Genomic DNA, 22,843 nt, shown 5'->3' with positions numbered 1-22,843 from the left:
ACTAAATGACCTATGGTGCTTGTCAAGGCCTCAGCTGCAGCTGTGATACACTTGAGGCAGATGATTATCCACTTCTGCTTTGGACAATATAAAGTTTACCCACTTCTCACTTCCTGGCACTTTAAAGAAGTGAGTCCAGCCACATCTTTACTTATATACCGCTGAAAAAGAGGAAGCAGTATGTTTGCTAAATTTAACTATTTGTGTCTGTCAAACCCTTTTCTCTTAGGTACTGTCACCTATACGCACCTGAGGATAGCATTGAGCCTAGTGTGTCAAATTGGCCGTTAGGAATCAAAATGGTTTCTGTATGTCCTCTAGAAGAATGGCAGTACAATCTCCCAGAGTTTACAAAAGTGTCCCTGGACTAGTTGTTTTATAACCTGAGAAACAACATGTCCAGCAGCAGAGTGAATTCTGCTGAACTGGTGAGTGAGAGTGAGAGAGAGTACGTTTGAAGGGACTGCATTACTTAAATCACAGATGGACACCCCCCCCTACCCCGCCATGGAGTAGCTGGCCTAGCTTAAAGGCCAGAAAAATACAGTTTTTCTGTGCCACTAAAGTACTGGTGCCCTGAAACTGTGCAGCTCACTTGCAGTCACAGCTATATTACAGGTTAATGAGCAGGGTATCTGTTGTCTCCAGGACAAATGAGGATCAATGCAAGGTGCCTGAGGTACTGTGTGAAGGAGGACTTGCAGGCTAGGGTCCGTCCAAATAAGCATATAAAGGTAATTTAGATTAAATGAACACTTGGCAGTGCTAATGGCACTTGAGGCTGTGATACTGGCACTACAGGGGTGATAGGAGGGTATCCCCAAGAGGAGGGTGTATGAGATGCAGCAGGCAGTGTGCCAGTCTTGCCTCCTCAAGGCTGCTTGGTTTTCAAATTCATTATGAATTATTTCTGTTTGTCAACTTCTCCTTTGCTATTTTTCCTTTTCTACTTCCCCCTCCAGACTCACACAATTCAGTTTCTCTCTTTTTGGCTCATTTTCATGATTTTCAAAATGAATGATTTTTAAGAATATAGATATTCTGACCTACGCAAGTCTCTAGGTAAAGTTTTGTTTCAATTGCGAGTCTCATGTTTGTGTAACTCAGGTGTCTTACATTCTGCTCTGTTAAAAAAGAAATGAAATACTGCTCTAAAAACAGGCAACTCACCAAGTGAGAGCAGGGTTTCGGATGCCACTTTTCTGATCTCTTCATTGTCGGACTGGCAAAGCGTGACCAGCATTTTAATACTCTCAGTAGCCTGGGAAGTGCAAAAAAATCGCATTAGCACCACACGGTACGCTGTGGGTTTATTTCACAACCTTGCGTGGAAATAGTGACCATCCTCTGCATTGCCCTTCCTACTCCAAGGGAAAGGCCTTGGTGGAGACACGAGGAATGGGGTTTCCCTGAGGGGGAGCATCTAGGAGAAGGCATATTTTTTGCTGTCAGTGTGGATCCTTCCTAAAGTTCCTACCCTGTGTGCTATGTGCATAAATCTGGCTGACGTGCTATGTCTGCCACTTCTGACTGTAGGCTGGGTGATGAGCCATGGGACTAGGCCATAAAAGTGCCAAGGTAAGGGTACGGCAGGGAGACGAATGGGAGACAGGCATCAAGGGAATGCGTTTCACACTGAGCACGTCAAACCTGGTAGGTCTGAGAAGGCTCTTCTCGCCAGCCCCACTGTGCCTACAGGGGTACGTTGGCTGGCCAGCCCACTCACTTCACCGCAGACTCCTCACTGACACCTGCAGTCACCAACGTTTCCACACTGTTGCCTTGCCTCTGCTATTTTGGGAAGAAAGCAAGGAATAATCCTATTCTCTGCTACAAAAATGTCAGGCCTTTGGGGAGAGCAGCTGTCATAGTGTCTCTGGCAGGCTATTTCATACGACAAGAAGAGAGCTAAGTGAAAGGAAGGGCAGGAGCTGTCCCGGCATGACACCTGGAAAAGGCGCTGAGCCACAGAGTCAGTATTTGTATGAGCCCTGTCGATCTGAGGGGCACGGGTCTGGTCTATGATACTCTGAATGAGGGCTTAGCTACCAGAGCCATTAAATCTCACCACCCTGTCTTCAACGTGGTCGCTTGTGCTTGACTCAGGGCAAGTCTGCACTGGGTGCATACTGGTGACTACAGCTCAAATGTGATGGGGCCACAGCAGCACAGAGCTTGCTGCGATCTGCAAAACCTCTGAGAGATTCATGGTGGGACCTTGTGCAGCTGATGTAGTTTGATATGGATGGGACTGCCATGGGCTTAGCTCATCCACAGCCACCTATCCATTGTAGCATTCCCATCTCTGAAATAATATCTTCCAGAAAGGCTTCAGCTTCTTCTTTGAAAATCACAAATGATGATACTTCCCCTCAGCAGTTTTTTTCCCCAGCAATTGGCATTCTCGCTATTCAAGACACATCAGAGCCACACTGCTCAAGTTAAATGTGTCTAGCTCCAGTTCCCACCACTGGTTTCTAGTCTGCCTTTTCCTGAGAGATCAGAAATCTCACTGTGCCCTGCATGCAGCAGAGGTGTAATTCCCCTCACCATTGTCTCTCAGGACTGCCTGCTAGCATCTCGTTTAAGGGAAAACACTTTTCTCTTATTTAAACAATATTGGATTATGTATTGGATGGTATCAGTTCTGGCTTGGATGAAGTTACATTTTAGAGCTGACTTCTCCAGGGGACAGTTTTGAGGGAAAAATAGTCCGTGGTGGGTCTGTCTCACAGAACACTTTTTTGCCCCAGTGTCTCATACCAGTCAGGCTTGGGTGGCTGCTGTTTCCCATGGCTCTATATAGCCAAAACCAAAGTGCATTTTTCCTTCCCGTCATGGGAGGGAGTGCAGAAATGGTACCAGGTGCTAGCTGAAGCTGTAGTGCCCAGATGTACCAGTTATTTGTCACAAAACAAGCTGTGACCTGTCTTTCCCTTTCTCTTCTACTGCTGCAACCCACATATGTTCCAGCTAATTTTATCTTGGGAAAGGACCTTTTTTTCCCCTCTCAGTCAGTACTCCATGGATGAATAATTTTTGTCTCTGTGATGTGGAAGTAAGTCTCCTAAAGCCAAGATGAGAGGGAGGAAAAGGTGATATGCAAAAGAAACGTTGTCATCGTCGCAGAGCCCGGCTGTTTTTGCAATGAAGCTTCTAAACCGTTCCCAAACAGCACAGTATCTGTAAAAGGATGCAGTGCAGCAATGCAAAATGAAAGCACTACTGCTGCTGCTATTGCAGTTTCTATTTTGTTGTTTGTACCTATCAGATGGCCTTTCTTTAAAGCCAACAGCCACAGTGAATTCCTTGTCTCTTACCTTGAGGTATCTTAAAGCCAAGCAAGCTGCTTTCTGCAGCTGGAGGTTGGGCTGGGTTAGTGCTTCACAGTAATAAATCAAGGCCTGAAAAAAACATAAATAGTAGTAGTGATGAAAATGTCTGTACCTGTGTGGAGCAGAAGGGTGGAGCGTGGAGTCATTGCTACCCTACTACAGGGAGAGGGATTGCAGCCCGCCTGCCTGACAGCGAGCATGTGGGACAGAGAGGCACAGCCCCTGCTACAGATAATGAGGTGGGATAACTCCCTGCAGCAGATCCTGGCCAGGCCACTAGTTATAGCTTAGTAGTCTCAGGCTAGCTTTTGGTGAGGAAAAGTTCATGTTAAAGTGAGAAGCACAATCTGGCACCCTTGAGGGCCTTTCTGCGTAGATCACCAAAAAGCTTTAAATGGGCCTTGGAATCTAAACAGCTCAAGAGCTGACCCTTGAGATGGTCTCCCTAATGTAGGGATAGTAATGAACGGGCTGGGATGGACCCCAGCAAATAACTGGGACTGCAAATAACTATTACAAGGTTAGCATGAGCTGCTAGACCAGTTTACTGCTTGGTCCTAGAAATTAGTAGCTACTGCTGAGCAAAAACCTCAGTGTGAGCAGCACATCTCAGTGGCAGTCAGCTGTGCAATGAACTCATCTGCAGCATAAGGCTGCATAATGCCCTCATAGAAGGCACCTTGTGGTTCTTCCTGCAGGCAGTGAACCAGGTATCTGCTACCTACGCCTGTTCTAGGAGAAGGTTATGTTTTCCCTGAGATGCTGCCTCCATGAAGCTGGGGAGGGAGAAGGATGGTGCGAGATACCAAGAGGCTGCAAAAATGAAAGATGAAGTGGGAGGGCAAGCAAAGAGGTGACTGGATCGACAGAGAAGAGCAGCAAAGAGTGAGCTCCTTTTTCTTCTCCCTCTGCCTTCCTTCTGCCACTCCTCCTCTTCCAACTGCCTTTTCTTGCACTCTCTCCTGACAGGGAACAAGGATAGTAGGGAAAGGTCTGCCATGAAAGGGTAGAAGCCAAGCCCTAATTTCTTCTTATTCCTCCTCTCCCTTCTCTCTAATTTCTGTGTTTAACCTGGCCCTGTGTGTTGCCTTCAGTATCTGTGATAGACTCAGATCTCACAGCTGAGCTGTGTTCACCCAAGGCAGTCCATCCCCTCCAGAAATGGCTGACGGTCCCATAGATGCCAGCCTCCTTCGGGAAAAAAATAAAAATCTCAGACCTACGTCTTTGCATGTTGATGATGCTGGGGACTGTTGCCTTGAAGCCTTGGACTGAAGCTAAGCCTGGGACAGGCCAGCAGAAAAGCTGAAATGTGGAAGACAGCTGGAGAGCACAGCACTCAGTAAGTATTTGCAGAGTTTTGGTTAGTACATGTTTAGTGTAATGACAGGTAGAAGCAGACTGGCATAAGGACCGAAACAGATCTGGATATTTGCAGAAAAATTAGACAGGAAATCCCTCTGGATCAGTTTAAATCGAGCTTGGAGCAATAATTTTATACACATAGACATTTGAAACATACAGGCAGAAAAAATGTAATGATGATACAGGTCTCTTATGCGATAGGTAATCTTCTGCCACTTACCTTCTCCCTGAAGTGCCTGTTTTCTGCAGTAGCTGTCAGAAGTGATGCCACAGTCTCACTGACTTCATTTTTATTTTCATTGAGAAGTAAAGCCAAAGCTCTCAAAACTTCTTGCTGTGGTGGAAGGTTATTGGAGTTTATTTTGGCCACGTTTTGCTGCAGTTTTCCATCTTTCACTGACTGCAGCACCTGAACCACAGAGGCTAGAAGTGCAAGAGGAAGGTCCTTGTTACTTATTTTACCCTCTCGATAATTCAGATTGCTCCTTTCCCCACTAGCGATCCTCATTTTTTACTATACACACAAAGGACATGAAAAATCCCCATCTGAGCAATTGCCATGGATCCATATTGCAGTGTGTCTGCATGGGGAATTGTTTGGGCTTTAAGTTGGGCCAGTTTCTCAGACGTTCTTCCAAAGGAGGAGATGAGGAGATGGGCTAGGTGGGACACTGCAGCATGTGCATCGACCCAGAGCTAAGGGCCTACCTGTCAAATCTTCACTTTCTGTTGGAAGATGTAAATCCTCCCTATAACAAGTGAAACCCAATATTGTCAGTGTATTGACTTCCAGAGCATCTTTGTGAGAGCTTTTCCTAGGCGGATCGATGTCTGCCACCAAGAGCCAGGGCTAACGTGTTTCAGAGATGCGCTGAAATGCCTTTTTCCTTCCAGGTTTTTGAGCAAAAGCTACCCAGTATGCCCAAATAAAAATGAAAACTAGGCAAGGTTCTTCAAACTCCCTCTCAAATACAGAAGAAAACTTGGCTTGCCAGGGATTGCAGTCTAGCACGCTCTGTGGAGCATCTGCTTCTCTCTTTAGTTCTCGGTGGCAGAGCCTGCCAAACACTGAGGTGCTGTGATCCCTTGGCTCTTGAGAAGAGCTCTGCACTTCAGAAGGTCTCTCCATAAAGGATGGTAAAAGACCAGAAGATCATCTAAGCTGCAGGCACAGAAAAATTCCCAGACCTTGGGCCCAGCCTACCACCATCATCCATTTCCTAAAAACTAACTCTTTCAACATAGTTTTTTCCCATTTGAATATGGAAATAGAAAAGACTGAGGGTGTATCTGCATCAGCTCCTTTCCCTTGATATGTACAACTGTTCAAGTGCGTTCAGACTTAGTATCCAAGGCACTTCCTTCCCTCCTTTCCTCCTTTTGTAAAATCAGCCTCAAGGCTGAACTATTTTGTGCTGAGTTCAGGACACCGATGTACTCCCCCATTAGCCACCAGAATTTATTTACCCTACCTTCTTTTGCGAGCTGCAGCAAATAGCTTCCAAGGTCGTTAACACTGTGGCTGGCAAAGTAGTTGTAATACTGAAAGACGGTGATGATCTCGGAGGACATGCTGGAGTAGAGGACAGGCTCCGTCCGGTCCAGGATCTGAGACACCAGGATCCTGAAGACTGCAGGCAGCCACAGAGAAAGGGACACGTTAGTTGAGAGCAAAAGCTGCTGGCAAAATGCCGCAATCCACTTCAAAGCCAGAAAGAGAGAACCAGCAAAGCCAGATACTTCCCCACATTTCTAACCTCAACTGTGGTTAGGTTAGAAGCTAGACAGACCTTCTCCCTGTTTAGCTGTCTTCACCAGAGGATATTTTTGTAAGGATGAACCTCTGCCAGTTTATGGGTGGCTAGTGCAGCTTCCTATCCGAGACAGGATCCGTTCTACCCAAACGATATCCTGAATCTCAAACACATAGCCATGTGCACTGCCAGTTACATCTCGCAATGCTACTGGAGTAGGGGAGATGCGCACAGAAGCAGGATTTGGCTTTGCTGTTTCATGGTGGCATGCAGAAAGCTAGTCTGAAGCACTGTCTGTGAGAGCTGTAGCATGGAGCAGGAAGGAAAACTGCCCTGGGTAGGCATCTGCAATGCAGGTGCCCACACCTGAGCAAGTCACCCTACATCCCTGTTCTAGCCCAGGGAGAGCTAGTCAGTGTGGTAGAACTCACTCCAGATAAGAACCTATATTCAGATAGACTCACTTGGATGCATATTAATTCCATCCTAGTGAACTGTAATGGGGCATGGACATTATGCAGACACAAAAAATTAAGTGAGAGGATTCCCACTTCACTGAATTACTTACAAACCTGTATTTGGGAATAGACTTACTTTCCAATTAGCTCATAAACCTTAAAACAATATTTTCTTTTCTGCTGACCTCACCTTTTTTTCCTATTCTGATCTGATTATTTTGGGGCAAAACTGTTTCAAGAGTCGTAGCATTAGTTTTCAAATGAGATCTTGGAGCCATGGCCAAACAGACCTCCAAGGGGTTGGAAAACAAAGCAATGAAGGTTGAGTAAAGCCCAATATACAACTGTTCTCCATTTTGATGACTGACAAGAGTTTTTTGCAGCAGTTGGTACCTGTTTCTGCAAGTCCTGGACACTCCTCATTCACTGTGGTGGCAAAATTGATGTCCAGCTGCTTCATCATCTTGTCCGCAGATGTGTGATACACTCCTGAAGGGCCTGTACACTTCATCCAGAATGCCAGCAGCGACAGCTTCTTGTGGAACTCTGGAATTGCTGGCAGAGAAGACAAAATGAACAATGAAAAAAAGCCATGCTGGAAGCATAGACTTCCAGAAGGGAAAAGATGGCAAGAGTGGAGGAAATCTCACCCCAGCCCACTGATGAACAGTTACTGTTTGGTGGGTCGCCTTGTGCCATTACCTTCACAGGGCGTGATCATGTGCTCACCCCAAGTTTGTAACATGTTTTTTCCATTTCCCATGGTAAGATATGAGAAAATTTGTTCCTGATCCAGTTCTCGGCACTGATGTCACATCCTTTTAAATACGATGAAATACTAGGGGAATGCTCCAAATGGTCTGCACAAAACTGGTCCCTGGCCTAGCACTGCTCTGTGGCCTTCAGTAAGTTGCTCAATTTTGCCTCAATTTTCTGATGAACAAAGTAAATACACCATGGTGTATTTACCTATCCTGTCTCACAAGGGTGAGTAACTAAGTGTTTGTCAAACTCTTCCAAGGTATTAAAATAGATGCAACAACAAGAAAAATAACTAAATAATTCTCCATAGAGATGACTAAAAATAAAACAGATAAAATGTTCGAGGAGTTGTATTATGACTCTGACAGTATAAAGCAGATCCTGCCTTTCCTCAAGAAAGAGAGGTGGAGGAAGAATTTGGCTCTTCAAAGGTGGCAGCATCCCCACCACAGCAATGACCTCTGCACATCTTCTGCACATCAAGCAGGATAAGAAGTCCTTTCTCTTCTCACCTGCTTATTTCTGGATACCAGCGCTGAAGACAGAAGGTGGCCCCTGACCTGCTGTGGTGACTGCTACATCTGCGTGTAACTGTGAGTCGTCCCTGACTACGGTGGCATCTCCTGCAGTGATGGTGACTCTGCACAGTGATTATTTCGGCAGGCATGCATGTCCAAACAAACCCTTTTCAGAAGGAAACCCCCTAACTTGTCTCTTACCATCAGTAAGGGAGGTGATGTTTCCCAAGTTCTCAGTGCTGATCTCTGCAATATTCTCCATCACGAGGATCTGCCTGGACAGCTTCTCCAGGAGGTCTCTTGCCACAAATGGTGTTTTACTGGAGAACACGATTTGCTGGTGAAGACAAATGGGAAGGGAGGAAAAGGAGTCATTGAACTAAAAAAAAAAACCTCTCAATGAGAGTGGTCCCCCCTCCAGTCCTGGAGGGACTGTCATGTGCTGTCTTCGCTGTGTTTGTTGCAGACACTCTCTCCACATCACATGCAGAAATTCATCTTTGCTCTTGAACATTGCAGCCTTGTCTGGGGCTTGGTTAAACAGTGGGGCCACGGGCTTCTGTTTTACCTCTGAAGACACGGGCTGCCTTAACTGGGGACCGCTCTCATTGAGGACCTCCCAGTGAAGCCAGTGGATGTTTGTAACCCAGAGCTGGGGCTGCCCCTGTCATCTGCTGTGCTGCCCATCGGTCCTGCTGGGCAGCACCGGCAAAGCGCCCCTTAGGTGGCACGTCAGGTCTGCTCTGAGACAGGCCAGGATGGACATGACGGAGGCTTTGCCCATTGGGGGTGAAGGGTGTCACCTTCCTACCCCAGCATGGCACCTGACCCAGCCCTGCACTCCCACAGCCTCCCATGAGCAGCACTGACCTTGCCAGCCTGCTCGTACCGCATGTTGCGGGCACACCAGTGCCTGCAGGAAAACTTTTAAAATATATGCCCCAAATGAGCTGGGCCCGGTACCTGAACGAGCTGCGTGCAATACTGCAAGTGCTTAACTATGGTTATATCGAGGCTGTCGTTGCCTGTGGTCAGGGGCAGAGGGCTGCCGGCCACGCTGGTGCCCACGCCCGTGTCCTCGGTGAGCGCTTCGCTCAGGTGGCCTCTGGCTTCTGGGTGCTCCGTCCTGTAACTGGGGAGGGATGAGGGAGGTCAGTGCAGGGCCGACCACCGCCGCGGCAGACACACACACACACACACACACACACACGCTCACTCGGGCGATGAGCAGCGAGCATGGCAGAAGAGCTGAAAGCAGCCAGAAACCTCGCGATGAACACATCATATCACAGAGGAGCAGTGCCGCCCTGGACGGGCACGGAAGGGCTGTACCCAGCGAGGGGACAGCTCTCTGTCTCCTGACTGGTTTGCCCTGAGTGATGCGATGCCCTCACCAACAAGCCTTTTTAAACCCCTGGTTACTGTCGCTCGGTGGTGACAGCGTTTTCTCCTGTCTGATGGTAAATCATCTCCCCCAGTCGCTCTGGATTAAGCACATCACAATTTGTGCCATCCCAAGCACCAAGCTGCTAAGAACAGTTCTGTGCTTTCGGTGTCCTCCTGCTGCCCAAATTTAATGCAGAAGGAAAGGAAAACCACTGCTGGAGTAAGACATGATGTTTTCATATGCTGTTTTAGGCACAATGTGTACAGCTTACTTTGCCAATTGTTTCTGTAAGAGCATAAAGCCAGTCTCACTGTGTTTTAAATCATTATTTCCAACATTATCTCATTGCCGAAATGGTCCTCCCTGTGTTTAAATGCAAAGCCTGAGGTCAGTCCCCAGACGGCAAGTGCATTCGGCTGCACGTTCAGAAGTTTCAACACTTGCAGCCTTTACGCTGAGTGACACGCTCACACATCTGAAAATGGAAGTGGGAATCTACACTGTCTGGGGACGAGCCAGAGGGGAAAAAATGAAATTTTAACTCCTACTTTTTAACTTGAAAGATTTAATTGATTTCTAAGTTAGCTTATAACTAACTTAATTTTTGCTTCTTAGGTTAAATTTATGCCAAAGTGCCTGGTTAAAGCCAGATTCTTAAATCAACGCAGGCTGAACTGAGCTCTGAGTGCCAGTTTAGCAAGCAACACATTTTTCTGAGTTTTTCTTCCCACCAAGTCTTATTCTGGAAAGAGGATATGCAGTGAGATGATGGGAACTGAATGGTGGTTGCTTGTTTGTACTCAAAATTGTTTTAAACAGGCCATGATAAGCTGTGAGAAGTATAGCTCCCTGGCTGGAAAGCGCGGGGCCCTAGGGAACTGTGTTCTCTTTTTTCCCAGCTCTAGTGCCACTTATGTGCCTGCTGGGCATCATGTCGGCTCTGAGGATACAAACATGCTTTTAGGATCTAATGATTGAAACACAGCATCTAAAGGTCACACAACAATGGCAGACCACGGCACAAACACCACTGCTTTTTTTTTCTTTTTCTTTTTTCTTATTTTATCTTTTTTCTTTTTTTTTATTTTTCTTTTTTCTCTTTTAAAAAATTTTTTTTCTTTTCCTTTTTTTTTTCTTTTTCTTCCCTCCCACCCCCTGCCCCAGAAAGACCAAAAATGATGAAAGAAGGACAGGTAACACGCAGGGCCATGAACAGAGTACCAGTCATCACTCTTACATTCCAAAGGAAACCTACACCATGCTGCTTAAATCTGGCCCTGTGTTACTGTTACTGACAAGCTTAATCCACTGCAAAGACTCATTCGGCTAGAGAGGAAAGACAAAGGGAGGGGGGAAAAAACCACAGAGGAATTAGTAATTACATCCAAGGAAAGCCAGGTCCAAACCTATGTCAAGGAAGAGGCTCTGCCAGTATTGATGTCAGCTTAATTTAATTTACCCTTCTCCTTTGGAGGACAGATTGCATATATTTGAACAGGAAAAAAATGATCCTGGAAGCTAAGGATTTTGTATGCAGCAGCCACGGGGAACACTCTGACCCTATAAACTCATCAAGGATTAGTCAGTCTTCCTTGAATAATGTGTGCACCGGGATCCCCTGTTAGCGACAAAGAGCTAGGGTATCAGTTTGGCGTAAGCACAGCTGGCAGTTACTACAAACTTACCTATTCTTCTCAATCTCAGTATCTGAAAATACTGAGTCTGCACCTCCTCCACCATTACAAACCTCCACACCACCACCATCGTCATCATCAAAGTCAGAGGTGTTCAGGAAATCAAAGCTTTCTAAAGCACTTTCAACTGTTAGACTTAAACTGGAGGACCTGCTTCGGCTTACTGCTGGCTTGCACTGCAAAGGCAGAATGAACCAATGAAAACCCCAGATATTAGCTACTACTGAAAGAAAAGAAAAAAAGGATAAAGCTTAAAACTTTCAAATTCTTCATTTTATTTTTAAAACTTCATTTTATTGGCTGTTTCATTTCAAACCTTCATATTCATAGCATATACAATCAAAGCCTGAGAACTGAAAAAACCCTTCCCTTCCTCCTCCCCTCCCCCATCCTACCCCCTCTCTTCCCCAAAGGAAAACCCTCAAAGGCAAAATTTGATGTGTTTTATAGAAATGAGAAGTACATCTTGAATCCAAGTGACGCAGCTTTCGGTGTCCTCCCAAAGGACAGCAATTAACACACTGGAAGTTGAAAGCGGAAGGCACGTTCTGTAATTGCTCTTCTAGGTACAGAAACCAATTTATACATATCCAATGGCACTATTGGATTTATTCCAGATGTAACACAATGGACCTTAGCCAGGAATTAATTTGGTCCCACATCTGCAGATTTATTCATGGGATGAGAGGAATTTTGTGGCCTTTGAAGCCACATGGCTTATCAAGAAAAAGCCAATCAGGCATCAGATTCCTAGGTGACAGAGAAAGGCAGTATTGTAACTTGGAAATTAACAGTGCTAGGGAGGGGGGAAGCTGTCCTGTCTCACTGCTGGGAAGAAATGCGACTGAAGCCCTGCTGTTGCTGTAGGAAGTATCAAAGGCCCTGGTCCCACATGGCAATTCACCCAGACATGCCCGTGGAGTTGCTTCCAGGGTCACCTTCCAGGATCAGATGTAACTCAAGGGATCACCTCTGTTGGTTTGTGCAATGATTTCAACACCTTTAGCACTACGTCATTATTTGACCAGAAATATCCAGGAGCCATTGGTGCTGTTCCACAAGCCACATCTTCCAGTCCCAGGCAGGAGCCAGGACTTTTTCTCAGTTTGTAGGAGGAAGTGCGTTGGCCTCCGAGTTCAGACTCAGCACCAGCTCCTCTAGAGCTGAGGAGGCTTGGAGTTTTGTTTCCAATTCGTTTGCGCACAATGTTAACGCTATAATGGTCATGTTAGCACTTACGATGTTTGACATCTTAAACTGACCGTACAGTCATTAGCTGATCAAACACAACACCTCTGTGACACAGATGGGTGCTGTGCCCTGCTTCCTCTGCAGCACTGATGGTTTTAGCTACCATTTCTTTCAGGGCTGGTAGTGCCACCTCTTCAGGCAAACGCAAACAGCAACATGTGGGCTTCTCCTTTTCTCTGCCCATCTGCTACGACCAAGAGAGAGTTCCTCAGCCACAGCTGTATTCCAAGTCAACCTTTTTGCATGGGGAGCCCAGCACGGCTGCTGGTGATGCTGAGTGTAGGTCTGCAAGCTGATCAATAGGCAGCACGCGGACACAAAGCAGATCTGGGAAAGGTGTCCTTCTCCAGTGTGCAGGAATCCTGTCTGTGCACATCCATCCTCTCTCTTCCCCCTCATCCCATGGCTGCCCCTTTGTAACTTCTGATAAAAGGAGCGTAAATAAACAGTCTCCATTGTCTCCCTGCTGTTTAGATAGTTGACCTCTTTGTACAAGCTGCAGAGTAGCCACGAAGTTAAAAAATAATAGTAATGCTAACTTTGCCTCCTTGAACCTCCTTGGGAAATACTGCAAGAAACAGGGGCTTCAGGCTGTCAAAAAAAGCACTTAATTTGGGAAAGTACCATGCAGCTGTAAACACCAATGGAAACAAAGATGTTAACAAAGGTTCTTTGTAAACAGATATTGCTGAAGGATAAATGCTTCCCTCTGTTCTCCTCAGTCATGTTTTTAGAAGATGAGGCTTAAATGACTAGCAGACCAACTTGCATATGAATATGAAGCATTTGAAATGCTTATTTCCTATATAATACTCTTTGCACAGTAATGCGTCATGAGTTCATGGGGGAGATACAAGTCACAGTGACTGGCAATAAACATATTAACAACACACATGCAAAACTCTTTTCTTCTTTCTAATTTTCAACGTGTTCGTCCATCCTGGTGTAATGACAGGATGCCTCTCATTTTAAAAATGCATGGGGGGAAAAGGAAAAGGCTTGGGAAAAGCCTAGGCAACATGGGGATGGCAACCTTCAGTGAGACGTGCTTCTAAATCCCTTTGGCATTTTAGAAAATTCAGCTTCTATGGCTACAAGGCCTGATCCTCAGCTGGTGTAGCTTTGCACAGCTCTACTGGAGTTCAGGGGTAGTACGCTAAAGTACACCCACTGAGGATGTGACCTATAGATTTTAAAGGCAGAAGGTTGGCTATAATCTCATCTCCAGCATGGCACAAGCAACGGGTTCACAAGTGGTTTCTTCAGAAAAGGGTATAATTTAATTACTCTCCTGCCATTGCATCTTTTTCTCTTTCCCCCAGGTTTTGGGTAGATTAAAAAAATCCGTAGCTTAAGGATACGAGGCTATGGTAAACACATAGGAGACAAGTTTAAAAATGCAACACTGTGAAAGGATGCTCCAAGCAGGAGCAAATCTACTGCTACTGAGGAATTTTACCCATCTGCAAAAACCCTACTTTGATGTTTGTGAGGAAGGGGAGGAGATTCTACCCACTCAGATTTTCTTTAGGGTAGTATTTTCCAAAAACATACTCACTTTTAGGATGTCATCCAGATGCATCACTTCTTGGTCCAGGTCCTGAAACTCTTTATACTGCTCTTTATGTGGCTCAAGAGCTAAGAGAAGCCCTTGCAAGGCTTCGTCAATGCTTCCATCAAGATAAGACTTATATCCCTCTGACTCCCCACTAACTGATCCCTCACATGGCAGCCTCTCTGGGGTCATGGGTGTCTCTGCTGACGTAAGCCTTTTTACCAGCTGCTTCGTGATGTTGCCCTCATAGGTATCCAGCTCCACGGGCTTCAGCTCTGAACCTTCATCCGTGTCCTGCAGGAGAGACACTGGGACGCTTGTCTCTATAAAGACACGATCACTCCCAGCGTCAGAGGTTTTTTGGCAAACTTCAGGAGCTGCCCTTGTGGTGGCCTTGTTCTCAACCACTGCTTCCTCTCCCTGGAATGGCAGGTCCTTCGGCTCAGCGACAGAGTCTCTGCGGGAGTCACTGCTGCTAGAGTCCAGGCTTGAGCTCTTGGAGGACTTGAGAGCTCGGTGCTGGGTGGGTGTCACGGTGATGTCAGGGCTGGAGCTGATGTGAGCAGAAGAGGACTCTGCTGAGTTGGCAGGGGGCACGCGGTCTTCGTAAGGCAGGTCGCCAAAAGTGAAAGAAAGAGGCCGCTTCTCAGTGGTTGCCGTTCCATTTTCAAAGACATCATCTGGTAAATTTGACTGAAAAAATTAACAGAGAAAGAGAGAAAATGTTTTTCATGTAGCACTGGAAAGAGAAAAAAAGTACAGTATGTGCCCAGGAAAGAAAAATGCAAGGAAAAAGATTAAAGAAACATTCAAGATTTGAGAGACGGGAAAAATATTTCAAATCAACTTCTGCTTTCATCTGGCACGTCTCCTGAATTTGGCAGGAAAACTGCTGGAGAACTTGGGCTCAGCATCTCTCTGGTAAGCTGAGAGCTCCAGGAAGTGAGTCCCAGCACAGAGACCTGAATTCTGCTCATCCTACCAGATTCCCTCAGACAGCATTTCCAGTGCATTGCTCTAGTTCCTGCAGCATGTCTCTTTTTAAAGGGGTTGTACTTAAGCCACCTTGGCTGCATTTTCGTACCCATTATAGATTCCCATGGTGTTTATTTTCTGACCTCTAAAGTAGCAATCCCTAAAATTTAACACAGTTTGCTCAAAAAGTTTCTCTAGCGTCATGGCATTTCAATGGTGATATTACTATGCTGTTTCTTTTCTGTTGACAGTATGTTCTGCATGTGGCATCGATATCTCTCATAATTGTTGAACATGAGTTACATAGGAGTCATGTTCAACATGAGTTTCTGCCAAAATGACAGAAGAATTTGTGTGGTGGTATATTGACCAGGACACATTGATCATTTAGGAAGCAAAACCAGCATATACAGACACAAAAATGATCACAGCATATATGTACGTTCATCTCTCTGACTGACCTATGGGGAAAAATCACTGCAGGAGTCACAACCTCCCTATCTGACCTACAAATTTTGCTTTGTTATGTGGCAAACACGCGCAAACGCAAAGCACAGATGAAAGGCAACTACTATTTTGCTGACAATTTGCTGGAAAGAACTGTAGGCATTCACATGTCGGTAAGGTGCATAAGGTTAAAGTGTCCAAAACTTGCATCTTTTTCCCAGCACTATCAACAGCTTTTTTTCCTAAACATAATTACACTCAAAGGTTCATTTCTTCTTTCCCCTGAAATCGGTATGCTTTTAGCATCGGAAAGTCAAGCCATTAGGCAAACGTATAACATCAATCAGTGTAGCAGCCCATTTTTAACAATACCATGTGGGCTTGTATTCCTGCCCTGCTCTCCACCCACAGAGAGTTGGCTTCTGATCATTATCCCTGTAGAAACAAAGAGGAACTTTGATTTAATGTGAGCAGCATAGACTCGCAGTCATGTTCTCCCCTCTAATCAGTCAGCAAAATGAGTGAGTTGCAACAGAGAGCGACACATGAAGCATGCGTGGGAATGGAGATGTCACACGGGGACTGAAAGGCTCCGTCACCAAACGAAACCCAGGACTCACATATAGCTCTAGCCTTGCTTTTGGGCTTAGCCTGAGCGATGGCAGGTCACTAAAAGAGCGACTGCGTCGAAGCTTGTCAAAGAAAGTGTCTTGCAGAGCATCTAAGATTGTCAGCTTTGGCCTGTTTTGCAGGGGATGCAGCCATTTCTTCAACAGTTAAAGCAAAGAAGGTGTGAGGAAGGGCAAGTTAAACGAATGCTTTGTAGCAGAGTACTAAATTACAGGCATGGGATGCAGCACTTGTAAAATTCCTATCTGTACAGATGGCCTAGTCAGTTTATACACTGTCCTGATGAAGCATTCAGAATTTGATTCATGCAAAATGTAGGAGCACCCTGTGAATATCTTCAATACAGGGCAAATCTTAACCATGGGATGCATTACAAATACTAGTGCTATAATGGTTGTTTAACTACTGTTACAAAATGAACACACATCTTATAAAGATTATTGAAGTATTACAGCAGTCAGCAAGAAGAATAGGTATGCAATAATTGGCCATATAGTTTTGAAGATGCCAGGATCATTGTCATCTTCTTTTAGGATTAGCAGCTAGGAATGCACTTGCTTTGTAAGTATTTGTAAGGGTAACCTGCTGGAACCAGGGAAAAAAGCTTAGACACATAAAGCGATGAAGTGTTTGCAGTGTTGGAACTGCTCTAGGGCTTCTCATTACATAAACATGAAGCCGAACAGAGCTTACAAAGAATGAGTGGTCCTTGAAGGTCGGCGTTTCAGGAGTGCCTTGGCTGTACATGGACATTCTCCTCTGGAGAGCAGATGCCTTGCTCACATTTCCTGTGGATGGGGTCAAGTCTTCAACATCAAAGGGGCTACGGACACACAAGCAGAAAAAAAATGGTTGTTATGCTGAGCAAGAAGGATTTTCAGGGCCACGGAAAGGATTTTTGAAAAAGTGGTTTATTAGCACATCAAAACCCAGAGGCAGCAAGTTTTTTTAACAGAAGCGTTTAAAAGAAAATGTTGTTAATTAGACAGCAGGCTCAGAAGTGTGGTTTTCGGTTGTGATAAAAGTATTCTACTCTCAGAAATCATTTCAGTAGCACACTCTGATGTTATTCTCACATGAAAAGTATTCTTGGATTTGAGCTGACAAGTGTCACACATACTAATGAGAAAGATGCTCTACTATTAATAGAGCTGTTGTATTATAAAGGAAACCAGTAGCTGTTATTGCTGGCTTCATGTTTATTGCATTACAAGAAATAGCATACATGACTATAAAAGCTAAAATCATCAATGCTTCTTTAGAAATGACAGTTACCAATTTTACTAAAGTGCCATGAGAACTGGGTTTGAATCCTAACACCATCAGCTTATCTACGCTGACCAATGCAGAAAGAATCATAGAATCATTTAGGTTGGAAAAGACACTTAAGATCGTCGAGTCCAACTGTAAATCTAACACTGCCAAGTCCACCGCTAAACTGCATCCCTAAGCACCACGTCTACAATAGACAAGGCTAGATTTCCCACCACCCTCATGGTGTATGAAGCCCTTAAAAGCCAGCTTCTAAAGATGGGCCAACTTCTGAACTTGGCTATGCTAGCATAAATCCAGAGCAACCCCACTGAACTTTACACTAATATTAAAAACTTTTAATGAATACATGAGGACTCATTTATGCCCCTTTCTTGAGCTTGCAGAGGAAGTATACACTTTAGGCAACTCTATGATGTCTCATCCCTATCTGTTTCATATGTCTCACAATGTCAGTACTCACCACACCTACTGTAACAGCTGAAACTAGGCACAACTAAGAACCTAGCCACACACCCATTTGCCACAGGTAACACAGGGAACCTGTGGCTGACCATGAACTATTTCTCATCTCCCAAACTTGGGCCACAATTCCTTCCCCATCTGCCTCAGCAGGGAGCAAAAAGGAGAGAAAAGACCACATGGACTTTTTTCTTTGGTTGAATTTTTACAACTGCTTGACCCAATGACCAACCAGCCAGCTCTACTTACTACCAGGTGATTTCAAGGTTCAGCTTTATTGTGCCAAGGTCGTTAATGTCTACTGCAACCACCTGAGGCCGAGCTGCAAACAGGTCTTTTGTTTCACAGGTAACACTTCCCACAAGGATGTGAGTAGCAAGTCCTTTAACTTCTGTGACCTGCAAGAGACAAGAACAAGATATCTAGGACCACACAAGGCATTGTAATCCTTAATTACAAAGCAATGGTTTTGATTTTCTGGCCTGGACCTCTTGCTAAAAGGCTTCCAAAATATGACTATGTTTGTTGCATCTTCATTACTTAGGGGAAAAATCAGACTTATTTTTTACATAAATGTGTAGTTGCATATGATCATGCTTCTGTTTTATTTATGTTTTTTATGGGTGTCAGAAGAGAACAACGAATCCGGCTCAGACCAAGGGGCTATCCAGCCTTGGTATTTGGTCTTCTGCAGTGACCGTAAGCAAAGCCCAAGGGAAGAGTAAGAACAGAGAGAGCATATTGGGTGTTTTTCCGCCTAATACTCTCTCAGCAATTTACAATTTTCATGACAGGCAATCTCCTGATGTAGCTGGCCTACTTAATAATCCCCAAGGGAGCTCTCTTCTATGTATTCATCTCCTGTAACTCTGAAGCCATGTAATTGTTTGCATCTATGATAGCCTTTGGTGAGGACTTCCACAGATCTACTGGTGAGGAACTACCTCAATACATGTTTTTATAGTAAGAGTAGAGTACATCACTATTCAAATTTACATATATATCTGCCAGAAAGTTCAGAGGAACAGTTATATATGCAGCTCCTATGCAAACAAACCTTTGGTGATTTGCTTGAAAGTAATTTCTTGAACCTTTTACATGAAAGTCTTTGGACAGAGTCCACAAAGGGGTGAGAATATACACATTGACTTTAACAGTACTGGGACTCTCGTTTGTCGCTCTCATGTACTGTAAGAAAGGGTTCTCTCCTAACCTTCCACCTTAAAACTGTGTTGTTAGGTTGAGGAGAGTGACACACCTTGTGTCACAACTCGACCGTCTATGAAAACCTCCTGTCCCACACATTCGGGATTATTTTGATAGTGGTTTTGTAATTGCTTGCATTTTTTCATAAAGTTTTTGTGGTGTCTAAGTGGGACATTTCCCATGAGACTTTCAAGACACTCCTCTGTTTAAGCTGCCTAAGCAGGGACACCTGGAATAATTATTAGCAGCAATTTATAGACAGGGGGAATGGGTATCTCTAGGTTGGAGGTCTATTGGAAGGAAAGCACATGGACTTTCAGCCAGCAGAAAACTGTGTGGGGAGGCCTGGGGCAATGAGGGGATGGAGCAGTGGTGGAAAGACTGTGGTCTGGGAGAAGTCGCTGCTGGATGCTAGATGTTGCAAAGGTTGTTCTTTCCCTGCGGGACAGGGCATACAATTAGAGAGCAACAAAAGCTGCAGGCATTAAGAAATTTTGGGAACTGCTGTGCTCTAGGAAGCTGCCAAGAAGTCAGAGTGTTTTTTCTACAGGCCCCGATCTCACTGAGAGCAGAAACCTAACAGCACAGGCCTGTGTAGCACTGCTGTTCTGCGCAGGGTGGTGGGACTGGACCTCAGGACTATTCCAGCTTATGCCCAGCTGGCTCCTATGCGTGTTCAAATGAGAGACCTATGTTTTTGTGCAGACCAACAGATGCTGCTCTCTTATCTGAGCAGTATTAACAAACTCAGCAGTAGTGGGACTTTTTGGGTTTGGGTTTTTCATTGTTGCTGTTTTCCTGAATGCTGTTAGCAAACAGGTTTCTACTGTTCCCTTGCTTTTGTGCAAATAATCTGAGCTGCTGACGAGCGATGTGAGGCAAGGGTTGTGCTAGTATGCCTGTGACACCAGTCTGGGGAGAGTTAGGACAACCTCTCCCACAGGACTCCCAAACTGATTACAGTCTTGTAGCATCTAGATTGGACAACACTATAGCGCTTCATTCTAGTAGGTGAGTTGGAAATAGTAATGATGGCTCATTTCCAAAGAGTTTAATGATCCGCTGCTGCGTTTTTGCTGATGGTGCGTGAGAAGGCAGCTTCTTGATTGCTGCCTTGCTTGCAGGCAAAGTAGTCAGCATGTGTACCTTAATTGAGATCAGTCCAACAATGAGAGGGAGGAAAACCATTTCTTCTCCGTCCCAGCTCTGCTTGCCATTCACTTCTATTTTGCCTTTCAGTTTCCATCGCTGGCGGCCGTAACGCATGAAAATCTGAAAAAGAAAAATCCTCTTATTTTCTTGAGAAATCTGCTCTCTTGATGCACAAATATCAGAAACAGAATTGGGGAAAGGGTCTAAAACAGGCTGAAAGAGCTAGTGGTGTAGGTGCTGTCCTTCTGCTTCCCATCGAGAGCCAGAAGGAAAAGGTCCATCCTGCAGGATCTCTGCCTCTCAGCTCTCCTAATCGCTCCTTTGGGTAACGTACCCCTCGCCCCAGCTTTCACCTTCACATAACTAGATGACTCAAAACAAAGAAGCTGAACGGGTTTTAACTCTCTTTACAGGGAAAGCAGCAATGAGGGGGGAGATTTGGAGGGGCAGGAGGAAAGTCCTTACGGCCTTTCCTAATGCCTACAGCTTGGTGGATCTGCTGCCTTCCCAGGCAGTGGAGAGGGTAGGTGAGATTTTGGCCATCCCCCATCAGAGGCCTCCCCAGCTGCCAGACTTTGGCTGGCTGGTGATGGAAATGAATGAGACCCACAGTGCAGTAACACCATTTGAAGTGGTAAGAGCAGCAAGCCCATTTTGGGCTGTGGGGCTGGCTGGGAGAGACCTGCACTATCTAATTGGCCCTGCAGAGGCAGCACATGCAGGCGTGGGAGCAGCAGGCGATATTTGTCACAGGGAACGACAGTGGCAACAAATGAATCAATGATCAAGACAGCTGGGAAGTACGGGTTGGGGGGGATCCGCTATCAAGCCGCTGTGAATTTCTTGCAGGGTTAACTTTGTTCAGGATAGAGCTGGAGGCTTTTATTTTAATCCATCTTTAATTAACCTGCTCTTGATGTTCTCCACTGGAACACTGCAGTGACTGGAGATCCTGACACAACCTCACAGCAGGTAACATCTGGGTCTCAAGAAATGGTTATTCTGTGTCTTTCTGCTACTCTGCTTTGTGATGAAGTAAAGTCTAAACATTCAGTAAAGGATGCTTGCAAGGACTTGTTCAATTTGCTCTGTGTGCATGGGATGGGGCATATGCTTTTTTCCGGGGGAATTAGAAATGTTGGTCACAAATAAAATAGTAAGAAGCATGCCCCCATTCTGGGAGACACTTAAAAAGTAAGGGGGTTTGGTCTTTTTTTTAATTTAAATTTTTAAAATTAAGAAAAAAAAGCTTGTAGTTCTTCCAATAGCCATCATCCAGTGCTCTGAATATAATTCTCAGGTCTTCTGACAGATACCCTGACATAGGCAGACATAAAGAGAACTGCAAGGTTTTTCAGAGCATATACAGGAAAAATAATAGCTGTTTCTTGGGGTGCTGATGTGAAAAGGCTTTATTCATTGCGAATAAAAGCAGCAGAAATCTGCCTTCCTTTTGATTCTTTTGCTATGAAACAAACCGTAAACCAATGCAGACATACCTCATATTGATCTCCCGGGCACAGCCGAGCGAAGCCAGCCAGACCTGAGAAGGAAAGACACGGAGGGACTGTAGGAGGGCCTGGGCAGCGGAGCACAGCAGTGCCTGGCAGCAGGGTGCCGCAGGGTGCTACGGGATGCACTGGGGTGCCCAGGACCGCCGCTGCCACGCTTGGGCAGGAGAGAGCGGCAGACCCCCGGCCACCCCTCTGCCAGGTGCTGCCTTAGTGCCCTCCAAACCAAGACTAACACCTACCCCCAATATTAATAGTCCTTCTATTCTTCTTTTTGAGTATACAATTCATTGGGCTGTGGTTTCTTGCATGTCAAAGATTTGCACTTTCCAGCTTTTTTTCCTACAACAGCTCGAATAGTTCTATACTAACTATAGAAAAAGAAGAAACAGCTTCCTGATGTCTCCTGGCTTCAGAAACCCAGCTTAATGCCCCTACGTTGTGAGGTGTAGGCGAGCTGCTGATCACCATATAGTGCTTGCTGCTTAACACTAATCAGACCAAGCTATACATTATAATATAGATTCCTTTTTAGTCTTAATAGAAAGATCTTAATAGAAAGACAAGAGGGGCTCCTTCTGTTTGGCGTTTCCATAACATTATCATTCCCATACTAGCCACGTATCTTTCAATAGCAAGTACACCAAGAAACATGACTGACATCTGTAATACAAGATTTATCCCGTCTTTCCCCAGAGGGGAAGAAGTAGTGCAGCAAAGCACTTGTGGTATATGTTTGATTTTTTCTGTTAATCATTTTTTTTAAAGGTAGGACATGATGATGCTATTTCTATATTGGCACTGTGAATATGAAATGGAAAGTTTCCTGAGGCTTGTGACCATCCTGAAATCCCAGGGACATTACCATCCCTCTCCTGGCCTTGCGACCTGCTCTTTTACAGGATGCAACTGGTTGTTTATCACTAACTGAACCCTCTCTCTCTCCACAAAGGGAACCTCTCCTGTCTCACAGTTCTCCTCAGTAGGTAACTATTGCACTTGTTTTGGTATAAAAATATCACTTCAGCCACCTAGTCTTACTGTGACCAAAGAAAGACACACACTGCCTCATACTTGTCTTTTCTTGTAACAGCTGCTGTGGCACCACC

The 22,843-nt window shown here is 45.1% G+C and overlaps 1 protein-coding gene across 3 annotated transcripts in view; it reads right to left on the bottom strand.

Moving 5' to 3' along the window:
• RIPOR2 (RHO family interacting cell polarization regulator 2) overlaps positions 1 to 22,843 on the bottom strand; it is a 70,605-nt gene that overhangs the window by 1,683 nt on the left and 46,079 nt on the right. For all 3 annotated transcript variants that reach the window (XM_068396650.1, XM_068396651.1, XM_068396652.1), the window contains exons 9-21: positions 21,723 to 21,766; positions 20,218 to 20,343; positions 18,115 to 18,263; positions 16,825 to 16,954; positions 14,083 to 14,772; positions 11,265 to 11,449; positions 9,156 to 9,324; positions 8,394 to 8,529; positions 7,306 to 7,467; positions 6,173 to 6,331; positions 4,921 to 5,123; positions 3,321 to 3,404; positions 1,171 to 1,261 (exon numbers count right to left, since the gene is read on the bottom strand). In XM_068396650.1, coding sequence (XP_068252751.1) covers positions 1,171 to 1,261; positions 3,321 to 3,404; positions 4,921 to 5,123; positions 6,173 to 6,331; positions 7,306 to 7,467; positions 8,394 to 8,529; positions 9,156 to 9,324; positions 11,265 to 11,449; positions 14,083 to 14,772; positions 16,825 to 16,954; positions 18,115 to 18,263; positions 20,218 to 20,343; positions 21,723 to 21,766 — 2,328 coding nt within the window. The remainder of the gene's footprint in view (positions 1 to 1,170; positions 1,262 to 3,320; positions 3,405 to 4,920; positions 5,124 to 6,172; positions 6,332 to 7,305; positions 7,468 to 8,393; positions 8,530 to 9,155; positions 9,325 to 11,264; positions 11,450 to 14,082; positions 14,773 to 16,824; positions 16,955 to 18,114; positions 18,264 to 20,217; positions 20,344 to 21,722; positions 21,767 to 22,843) is intronic.

Source organism: Nyctibius grandis, chromosome 3, assembly GCF_013368605.1.
Source record: "Nyctibius grandis isolate bNycGra1 chromosome 3, bNycGra1.pri, whole genome shotgun sequence".
NCBI classification, from domain to species: domain Eukaryota; kingdom Metazoa; phylum Chordata; class Aves; order Nyctibiiformes; family Nyctibiidae; genus Nyctibius; species Nyctibius grandis.
This window is presented reverse-complemented; position numbering and strand designations above follow the sequence as displayed.